The following is an 11,971-nucleotide window of genomic DNA, read 5'->3' on the forward strand; positions in this document are numbered from 1 at the left end:
CTTTCTTTAAACAGCTGGGCTTACTGAGGTCACTGTTTTCCAGAGATCTTCTGAATTTGCTGAATATTTATTATTTTATCAATTTATGATATACATCTGTCGAAAAAAGAACTTCTATCTATGCATGTGGTGGTGATATTTTTATGTTGAATGTTTCTTAAAGACATGTTTTTTTCAATGATCCACAAGGAACAAACTTTCAACATTACTACTATTAATTAAACACATATAATTATTAATTTGAAAAAATTAAAATCAACAATATTAGATCAGTTTTCTAGCTTATCGGAGACCTAGTCGCCATCCGCCAGAATTCAGATCTCCGCCCTCTTGAGGACATTGCTCAGAAACAAGGAGCACATAGAGCTCAGTTAACCCATTTCACCGAGACTTTGACCCTTCCTCGAGATGGAGGTAGATCCATACCGGGATGTCTCGCAGTTCTTTTCAATCTGGAAGAAGGACCAGGATGGCAAGTAGAAGGAGCAGAAAGTGAGATTGGCTGACTTTGTTGCCGCCATCATGACATCTTGGAAGATGGAAAGCAGCCCCTTCAGAGAGGTGTTGGTGCGTACAAGTTTGCGAAGAACTTAATGATGGCTTGCCGATATTTCACTATGCCTGAAGCAGAAAAGAGGGCTCTGGCGGAAGAACTACGAAGGCACCGAGATTCGAGCATTATTCCGCGATCCTCTAGCAACATCGGCGAAATACAGTGAAGATCTTCTATGGGTATGTCGGATTTCCTCGCTTCCACACAATCAACCTGGAGATGGTTCATGAGTTCATCGTCTCTGGCGTGCTTTCCCAAGCGGCTAGACCAGCTGGTTCTCAGGCCTCTTCAGCACCTTTAGTTAGTCTTATTATTTTCTTTTTCCTGACATCTTGGTCATTAATGAGACTTCATTCAGCACCTTTAGTTTTTGATCAATAAACCAGTGTTTCTCAACGTTGGGCCCCAGGCCCACTTGTGGGCCTGAGAAATTTTGAAATGGGCCTGAAGATTTAATTGGGCCTGGAGTGGGCCTCAAAGAAAATATGTTAATACTAATACTAATAAATCTTTATTCGTTATTATTTTCAAATTGATTTGATTTGTTTTTAATTTAATGATATTGTCATATTTAAATTTAAATATTATAGGCCTGATTGTATAGTTCATGTCAAAAGTACACAAGGAAAAAAGGAAGACTACACGCAAATACCAGACTGATTTTTTATTACTAGGCTTCATCCCATCAAGTGCTGATTCTAAGAGGCCTGAATGTGTGGACTGTGGCTTAGTAATGACAAATGTTTCCATGAAGAAATCAAAATTGTTCGCCCATCAACAGTTGAAGCATCCTGCTTCTGTTGGAAAGGAGCGCAGCTATTTCAGGAAGAAAGTGGAGTTACGCCAAAAGAATGCTCCAAAAACTTTAGAATTCTGCTTAAAAAAAGCAAATGAGCATAATAACAAGACACTAAAAGTCAGTTATGCAGTGAGTGAACTGGTTGCTAAGGTGGGGAAGCCACATACAATTGCAGAACGTCTGGTGAAGCCAGCAATGTTGATCTGTGCTAAAGAACTGCTAGGAGAACAGGCTGCCAACATTCTACAAAAAATCCCATTGTCTAATGACACAGTGAAGAGAAGGCAAATTGAAATGGCAGAAAACCTCGAGAAACAGCTTGTGGAAAAATTAAAAGTTTCTAAGTTCTCACTACAAATTGATGAGACAACAATCAACAATTCTGCCTTATTACTTACTTATGTCCGATATATTGATGCAATGGCAATTCATGAAGAAATGTTATTTATAAAAAAGTTGATTGACACACGAAGCGACACTATATATGCGGCTGTTTACGACTATCTGTACGATAATGGGATCCCTCTGTCAAATCTGTTGCAGATTGCAACAGACGGTGCCAGCGCTATGACCGGCAAACAGAATGGCTTTGTAGCTAAATTAAAAAAAGTTGCCCCTCATATATTGGCAATTCATTGCATCATCCATCGAGAACATCTTTGTGCTAAATCTCTCAATGATGACATGGAACATGCATTGAAAGTCGCTGTTTCAACAGTGAATTTTGTCAAAGCCAATGCTTTGCATGACCGCCTATTTCAACATTTATGTGAACATGAGGACCACCAGAGACTCCTCATGCACACTGAAGTGAGATGGCTTTCCAAAGGAAATTCCCTAGTTCGTCTTGCTGAAATGTGGGATATGGTTCTTATTTTTGTTCATGACATGAAAACACAAGCTTGTAGCAAGAAGCAGAAAGATAAAGCTGAGACTTTGTTTTCAGTGATAAATAACAACGATACAAAAGCAAGGATTTTTTACCTGGCTGACTTATTCGCACATGTCAACCAACTGAACATGACACTGCAAGGGCGAAATGCTAATCTGATAGATAGTGCTGAGAAAGTACGCTCTTTTTTGAACAAGTTATGTCTCTGGAAGATGCATCTTCAAAAAAATGAATTTGCTTATTTTTGTAATTTTGCCAAAACTGCTCCGAGCTCAGAAGTAATCGCAAGCTGCACTGACCACTTGAAATGCTTGAAAGAAGATATGACTAGAAGATTTAAAGATATCATCGAAATGAATCCGCCTAGTTGGATTATAGATATAGCACATTTTGACGTATTAAGTGAAAAAGACATTGATCCTATTATTGCTGGAGAACTTCTTGAACTGAAGGAGAACAAAGTATTAATGAAAAATATTGAAAGGGATGGCTTATATGGATGGATGAAAGTAGAATCGATTCATCCATTACTCTTTGAAAAAGTTGTTCCGTTTGTACTTGGCTTTCCCACCACTTGGTTGGTTGAGACAGGATTTTCTGCAACAAACGATTTACTCACAAAAAACGCAATCAATTGCAGATTGAGAAGAGAGGAGACTTACGTTTGAGGTTGAACCAAGATCTGGAAATTCAACTTGACAAATTGATAGATAGACATCAAGAGCAGTGTAGTCATTGACATTTTAATAAGATTTTTATGTTAATAAAAATACTTTTTTGTTAATCAAAGTTTTATTAAAGGCAATGGGCCTGAGATTTTATATGACCCTGAAAATGGGCCTCAGGGAAAAAAAGGTTGAGAAACACTGCAATAAACGACATTTCATTCCCAATTCCATAGAGGATTAAGTATTCCGAAACTTTGTCTTAAGCTAAAAACTTAATGCTCTGGAATTGAATTTAAATAACCGTATTGTTCTCATATAGTGCTACCTGACTAATGCACTAATAGCTTAAACATGGTTTGTAGGAAAATTATACTTTAGCCAGCTAATTTAATTAGTCTCGTGGAATTTATTTGAACAGGTGAACCCTCGCAATTTGGCCACCGTTTAAATCAATGATTTTGATGCTATGTTGGTTTGCGGGGAATCGCGATCGTCAAAATAATAAAGAAAAATTTATTAATTTAAGATATTTATTGAAGAGATCAACAAAAGAACTTCAGAATCTAATTTTATTGAAATTTATTTATATTTTTAAAACTTTTCAGCCTTGGCGTCTCACAGCTCTGGAATGTGACAAACTATTTTTTACTAAAAAATAAGATTATAAAAATTCATTTATTCGAAAAATTGTCCCGATAGGAACTCGAATCCTTGAATTTTCTACTATGCCCAAGATATGAAGCTATGCCCAAGATATGAATAAAATTCTTTAGAACTTCATTCTTTAAAGTAATTCTGCACCTTCTACTAAATATCTGTTTCCCTATTAGTGCTGTTGTAACGTGACCCCTTGTGCAGAAAGAGTTTGGGCATGTCCTCTGATATCAGAAAATAAACGCAAATCAAAACTCGAGAAATACGAAAAAATTATTAATGTATCGTAGACAACTTTGTAACAATGCAAACGCGAAAAGACTGGTCAAAAGATGTGGCAAGAGCCAACCCCTGCATTCCCCGACACCACTGAAAACTCGCAATAGTTGAGTCGCCAATGTAACATTCTGCAACAAATCAAGACTTCCGGCACATCCAGTTGTATTACCATTTCCATCGTCAATAATTCTTTTTTGAGGATATTTACTAATCATTTTTATAAAAAAAATAATAACTATTTCCAAAGATACAGAGATCCTGACCCTCCACTAGTCATAAAAATTTCCCGATTTTGAGGCAAATGACGAAGTGTCCATAAAGTTGATTTGAGCCTAAATTCTATTAAAGATGTAAATTACTGTTTCTGTTAAAGAAGCAAAACTGTTCGATTTTGCACTTTCTGTCCTCATGTCAAAACATGGAACTTAGACTCCAGAGTAGTCACAGCCAATTTGTTCATACAAATGTCCTTCCTGTCGAATTCGACACAACACACTCCGTTTTTTACATTTGTTTCCCAACGAAGTGCCATGGCACGTAAATCAAACAATTTTACGTCTCCGTTGTCAAATCCTGCACAAAGACCCCGATCACTCTCATTATATGCATTTCCTCCATTTTAAAAACTTAATAAAAATACCGAATGCTAACGCCCACAATCTCGACGTTTTTCATCGAGGGATGGCTCCATCGACACAACCGGAGAATCAGGCTGACGAGGATCCCACACTTTTACAGTCCCGTCTCGACTGCAGGTAGCTATTTCCGCTGCTCCCTCTCCTATTCCAGGCCGCCAACACCGTCCGTCGACCATATTTATGATCTCTGAATGTGCTTTTACGGAATAAACGAAGAATCGATTCTTTCCATATCCCTTGAAAAGTTATAATTCCATAGTAAGACCAGATATCTAACGTTCCGTTAAGTCCCCGGTAGCTAGATGTTGTTTTCCTAATGCAGAAGCACCGAAAGACGAGCATCGAAGAGAGACAGGCTTGCTGACCTTAGAAAGTTAAAAAAATAAAATTACTTCTTGTACAAGTACAGCGTCCATGTTCTCCATTTCGTAAATACTAATTATTCCGTCCCCCTTTGGTTGACTGCCGATGATGGAAAATTTGGTGGTATCTGGAATCCATTGGCCGTCATAAATAGTGTAGTTCAATGATTTTTGAACGTGAAGGATTATTTGTGGCTTCTCCATGTCCAGTAAACAATGCAAGTTTAAAAGTGATATTTACATAGAAACACTTTTATTTGAAATTTCTATTAAATATTATCAAAAATAAAAAAAAACATATATCCATGATCCATATGTGAGGGTGAGTTTTGCATAGGTCTCATATAGTCTGAGGAAAAGAGACAATTATACAGAAATTTTTTAATCCAAGTTCTCATAAGCTTTTCCAAGGTCACCATAGATTACAATTTTCTTTTCGCCATGTCTTTCGGTGTCTTGAAGAAAAAAGCCAGGTTTCTTTGTCATTCTCTGCCGTTCTTGATCATCCAACATCTATACTTATAATAATTTTTCTGATCTCATAATATTGATTCTATGTATACTAAATAGGAATGGGAATAACTATTCTCCTGGTGGTGTGCAAAATACATTTATGACACCATGGGATGTAGTGTTGCTAATAAGAACTTTTGTTATAAATAGAAAAACCTGAATCCGAGTGTATGAGTTTATATCCAAAAAACTACTGTGTACTTATATCAGTTTTCCGTGACTTACAGTGTCAAAAGCCGAAGTAAGACTAATTCCAAGAATAGTTATAGATTTTCTAAACATTCTGGGACACCAAAATACATTATCTGTGATTCCCCAGTCTGAAAACCGCTCTGACTCTAAACTAGAGAATATTTAAAGCCCCTTGGATCCAACTAAGTATAATTAAGACAAGGAATTTTCGTATATTGGTCAATATATAACAGGCGAATTTTTTATACTAGTCCCGCGGTTAAGTTTCTAGATTGGTATTAGTAGTCTATATCCAAAAAACCATTTAGCATTTCTGCTGATAATCTCTTTGTTAATGATTATCGAAACTTGAACATTTCTAAAATTCCCGTTAAATTTTCGATGGGGTAATATTCAAGTAATTTTGATAGGATTTTATCTGGTACTATAGAATGTTCAGTTTATTTATTGAATACTTTAAATATACGGGAATAAAGAATGCAGAAAACGATTTTAAATATAAAAATAAATAAAAGTAAAGAATTCTGTGTTTAAGCGCCGCTTTTTTTAGGGAAATTAACTTTCGTTCCTCAAAGTTTGTTTTCAAACTGAAAATTTTTTTAAAAAGTTTTCTTCTAAATTTATTTATTGTTAAGTGAAGTCTTTTTAAATACTGGCTTTATGTAACCGCACATACACACGGAATCCTTGCAATCATAGGCTACTTAAGTCATAAGAGAAAGCTAAGTTGCTTTCTGTGGAAAGAGTTAAGGCATTGGTTTTTGATATTCTTCATGTTACAACTGTTTCTCAAATTTAATTACCCTTTTATTACTCCAAACAATGATTTTTACTATAAAAATTATTTATATAATTATTTTATTTTAATTAATAATTGAATGACTAGTAAAATGCTGTCTTGCTCACGTTATTATTGATGTCTGTTACCAAAATCGAACTGCCTATGCAAGAAACTCAAAAAGATCACAAATATCTCAAATACATGAGCATAATTTTGCTGGTGATACAATCAAGCTCAACAGCACTTGTAATGCGATACGTCCGCACTCGCGAAGGGAAAATATTCGATTCTGCCACGGCCGTAGTATGTACAGAAGTCCTAAAAGTACCTAAAAAGTGTCTTATTCTCAGACATTGATATGTATGTGTGTCATTGCCCACCAAAACGGAGGACTTTTCGGACTTTTATACGACCTCCAATATCATATAATCACTAAATACCAAGATATGCTAAAAATGGCGATTCCCTCACTCTGTTACGTAGTACAGAATAATTTGGTATATGTAGCTGTTTCCAATCTTGATGTTGCTGTTTTTCAGGTTTTGGTGTTTGTTTTTTAATCCTCAGACTTTGATGCAAATGAAAATAATAACGACTGCCTTTTTCGCAGTGATTATGCTTAAGAAGAAGTTGTCACGTTATCAAATCATTTCTCTTCTCATTCTAACATGTGGCTGCATTTTTGTCAACGTCCAGGTACACTTTTTATTACATTATGTAGTCGAGCTCTGAGAAAGTGAATAGAACTCAGATGCTGTCTTATGGACTCACTAGTATATCTATTGCCGTTATTCTATCCGGATTTTCTGGGGTCTTTACAGAAATGATGTTAAAACAGTCCAATCCGTCGCTTTGGTCAAGAAATATTCAGGTTTTATTTTTTGATGTTTTGTTAGATGGGACTGTATGGAACCATTGGAGGGCTTTTTACGATTTTGGCTAAACCTGACGGGGCTCAAGTTTTTCAATTCGGTTTTTTCCAAGGGTACACTCCTTATGTTTGGTTAGAGTCTGATTGTAGTTCATGTTTAGGTTAGTAATAATTCTACAGGCAGTGGGTGGACTTTTGGTGGCTTCAGTAATGAAATATGCGGACAATATTTTGAAAGGGTTTGCGGCCGCGTGTGCCATCATATTTTCAACTTTTGGGTCTATTTTCCTCTTTGATTTTACCCCGGATTATTTGTTTTTTGCCGGAATTATACTCGTTGGTCTCTCGACGGTTATTTATGCCAAATATCCGTATAAGCAACCTACTAAATGATTATTCTTTTTTGGTTTTATTTATTGTTCCTGATTGTTTCGTTATTTGAACTATTCTTTGTGTTATTCTTAGTTGGAGTCTAATGATTCTAAAAATTCGAAAATCAGCCAGGAATATTATCTTGGTTTATTAGACATGATGAGTCAAATGATCTGCTTTAAGTTTCCTGTCAGAAGGACCTAGAAGATAGAACTGGGACAATAAGTTTTTAATAAAAATAGTTCCAAGAATTCCAATCTTCTAGTCATCTTCCGTATAACTTTGTCAATCCTTAGAGTGTCTTATTCTAAAAACATTTAAATTAAAATTTTTAATTGACTTAAAAAACAAATAGTTGCACATCAGTCAGTTTTCTCACAATTTGTAGAACCTATTATAGAAATTATAGAGAATCGTTAATTCCATGGTTCCCGAAGGAATTTTTCTTGATAATGAATAAGCTAGTTCGTGTATCCCTTTTTCAGATTTTTTCTTGAAATTAACTAACTGCAGATCTTTAAAATCGATTTAGCTTTTTTCGCCGCAACTCCACTGATCTGAAATTCTAGTATGACAAACTCCATACTGAAGGAAGACGGAGTATTTTGCATGTTTGTTTAGTTCGCCAAAGAGCAGGCATATATAGATTTAAGGAGAACTGAATCATCCTATTTATGCATTTTTAATTATGTTTATCAGCTTAAATGGGTTCTAGAATCGACGGGGCGCCGACTAAAGGAAGAGCCCTGTTGATATTGTTTTGAAGTGTCAAATTATTGAACATAACATTCTATAAACAAATTGTATTTAAATCTAAATGCACAAATGCGTCATAAAATTATAAACTGTTTATAATAAAAAGAAAAATCCAATAAAATTAACATAGATTTGAAAAGTATGATATTGATAAATAGCTATTTTTAGCAATCATATTTGTCGGAAATTAAAACACTTTTAATAATTCATAAATGCATGACTTGGAAATAATGCCATTCACGATACTATATTTTGTGTACTTTTTGATACTCAAAGTTAAAGAAATTAAAAGGTTAAAAAGGAGTAAATTCTATCCAAAAACCCGTTCCTTAGCATACTCAATATAGACAAGATGATCATCTTCCACAAACTTGTCATAAATCTCTCCAATGGTGCAACTAATGTAATCTATTATTAGTAACTGCAAGGAAGCTGGTTTGCCACCGACAGAAAGAAATATAGCCGAGTCTGACTGTAGTTTTAAACGATTCCTCACAAGACGACATATAGAATCCATAGTAACAGTACGGCTAATTATAAATCTCCGTTTATCTAAGCATTCCAATTGTTCATTACTGTTTAAACGATCGATAACAACCTTATATAATTACTTAAGTAGAATACAGGGACTTTAGATGGATGAGATTCGAGTGCTTCTGTAGCTCTTGCCTTTCGATTTTCTACGAGAAGTAACAAATTAATGACAATACCAAAAGAATGTATTTCTTTATATCTTCTTATATCATTAGTTTTCATAAATAAACCACAACTAATTTTATTGATTTAATATTTGATATGTTATTATTTCGTAAAGTATAAACATTATTTTAAAAAATGTAGAAAAATTTTAGTCCCGATTAATTAATTAATTACCTACGAAATGTTTTTCGTTTAACTGAATGCTTCTACGATTATTTAATGAAATCATTTTGTTGAAGAAACACAGAATCTTTAAAAGCGCTGATGAAAACCTCACATATGAGCCTAAATAAAAAAGATACAAATCAGACATGATCGGATTTGTTTCCTTTAGAAAAATGGAGTTGTTATACACTTACTGATTTTTCAGGCAAGCTTATTCGCGACTTATTCATGATCAACGTTTAAGAGATCTGTGAAATTATCTGAGGACTGTATTTTAGCATCTTTTTTTAATCCAATTTAAAGTATGACTCATATACGTACTGTAAATCTAGTTTAAGTAATCTTTTAGTAATTATTTTTTTCTTGAATTACAAGGCTAAAATTAACGAAAAAGATTCTTGACACTTCAAAACTTATGAATGATTGAGACAATAAATACGGGAGAGAGTTACGCAGGTTTAGTTAAAAAAACTGTTAAAAAAGTCGCTTGTATAATATTTTGAAGAATTTGTTAGGTCATTTTGTATGAATAGTTGCAGGGTATTTACAGAATGGATTTCGTCTGTGAAATGCATTAAGGTTTATTGTTCAGGCCCAACGTTCCCGAGTTGTTTGCAGTATAGGTAGAACAATTGCGATGCATAAACACTTTCACATGTGTTGAAATGCGCGTGTATCTTAGATATTTTGATTTTAATCTTTTGAATGGAAGAACCGAGAGCATTTTTCTTCGCTGAACATCTTTCCAGTCGTCAAGTAATGATCTGCATTTCTTCGTTCTTTTCTATTTCTTCTCTTTTGACATTTTTAAATCAAAAATCATTTAGGGCATGATTGCCGACTTTTCCGACTTTTTCGATCTCAAAATATACTTCATCCGCGTATATCAGTGTTATGATTGAACTTGGCCTAATTTTTGCTCATAAGTTTGGGAGAGCAAATAACAAAAAGTATTGGGGATAAAGAGTCGCCTTATGAAGTACAATTATGTGTTTTGAATTTGCGAATTGCCAAACTTCTATTTTGGTTTTTCAGATAAGGCACGTATGTTTGTAAAGGTCCCAAATAAACTTAGTAGCTTATTCTGCGTACAGGATCGAACGTTTAGAGAAATCACTTCCTAGTATGTGAATAAACTTCTGGAATTTCCGCTCAAGATACCTTTCAACAGCGACCTGGCAACATTTTCAATTTTTTAGTTATTGCTTGATTATCGCTCGATTTGAGAGTGGCTTCATAAAACCGCGAGTTCATGCGCATGCACTTGAATTCACACCTACATAGGAAGATATTATTATTTAATGAAATTTCGGAGATGAATCTAAATCTGAAATAATCGGGACTGCTGGAGACATTCTCGATTCCAAAAGATCTTTTTCTGCTCTTTCCAGGACCATCAAAGACCTTTCAGGTACAGAGATCAAAGATCTTACTATTTTTGATTTCTAATCAATCTGAAAATCAAAAAAGGCATTATTGAAATGCAACTCTGAAAAGGCCACGCTAGATTGTGTGTCTAATAGGATCTGTCTCTGGGGGCTTAATTAAGTTTTTTTCAAAAATTATTTTTGTTAGTTCTAAGCTTATTTTTCTGTTGCGATTTTCTTATGCATAAAAAAATTTATTTAAGACATGATTTGAATTCTTTAAACAGATTAATATTATTTTAATTACAATTTAATGCAGAAATTAATTTGTTTATTTAACTAGAAATAAAATATGAAATATTACGAGCGAAAATGCACATCAAGCAGGTTGTGTTTGATGTCTGATTACAAAGGTCATACTTAACGGCTTTAAGAGCTACAGAGACAACATAGCAATAGATCCATTTAATCCTCGCTACAACGTTGTGGTAGGCAGGAATGGGAGTGGAAAAAGTAATTTCTTTGTAGGTTAGCCTTCATTATTTTACCTTTAAGCAATACAGTTTGTAATAAGTGAAGATTTTAGTTTCCTTCGGGAAAACCAAAGATTAGCCATGATAAATGAGGGAGGTGGGAGTCGGCAATTGTCAGCATATGTTGAAATTGTTTTTAGCAACGAGGATAACCGAATTCCTGTAGAAAACTATTTTAACACAGTTTAAGATTGACAAAGAAGAAGTGGTAATCCGAAGAGTTATTTCGTCTAAAAAAGATCAGTATTTTCTCGACAAAAAACATGCATCGTTAATATTTCCAATTAAAACTTTAAAATAGAAAAAATGATATTATGAATCTTCTTGAAAGTGCCGGATTCTCTCGATGTAATCCATATTATATCGTAAAACAAGGAAAAGTGACAAATAATCCAACAACTACTTTAGATCAATGAAATAGCAATCGCTCCAGACTCTCATCGTTTAAAAATACTCAAAGAAGTGGCTGGAACTAAAGTTTTTGACGAAAACTGTGAAGAAAGCAATGTTTTGCTTAAAGATGCTTGTTAAAATCTTAAAAACTCATTTTTAGTAAATAAAAGAGAGCAGATAAAGTCTTTATTACAGGAGATTGATGACCGGCTGGTTATTCTGGACTCGGAGAAAGAAGAATTGAAAAATTACCACAAATATGACCGACTGAGGAGGTAATCGACCAATAAATATATCAGATCACTCGAATATGCAATATACTACAAAGAAGGACAAGAAATAGCTTCGAAATTGGAAGCAATAAGTTCAAAAAAGAACGAAACCGCCACCCAACATCAAAAGTTACAGATTCTGATACAAGAAGTCGAAGATACAATAATGGTTAATAAAGAGAGGCTCATTTTCAGTACTCTACGAAGGAACT

At 34.4% G+C, this 11,971-nt stretch overlaps 1 protein-coding gene across 1 annotated transcript; it reads left to right on the forward strand.

Moving 5' to 3' along the window:
- Nucleotides 1-281: 281 nt before the first annotated feature.
- On the forward strand, nucleotides 282-11,762 carry LOC115227244 (protein ZBED8-like; the record flags this gene model as incomplete). The annotated part of the gene is made up of 4 exons (XM_029798134.1): nucleotides 282-492; nucleotides 1,228-2,753; nucleotides 7,228-7,363; nucleotides 11,648-11,762. Coding segments are annotated over 4 exons (1,988 nt in total), but the record flags the coding sequence as incomplete, so codon positions are not given.
- Nucleotides 11,763-11,971: the final 209 nt, after the last annotated feature.

The sequence above is a fragment of the Octopus sinensis genome, unplaced genomic scaffold (genome assembly GCF_006345805.1).
Source record: "Octopus sinensis unplaced genomic scaffold, ASM634580v1 Contig02294, whole genome shotgun sequence".
Taxonomy (NCBI): Eukaryota; Metazoa; Mollusca; class Cephalopoda; order Octopoda; family Octopodidae; genus Octopus; species Octopus sinensis.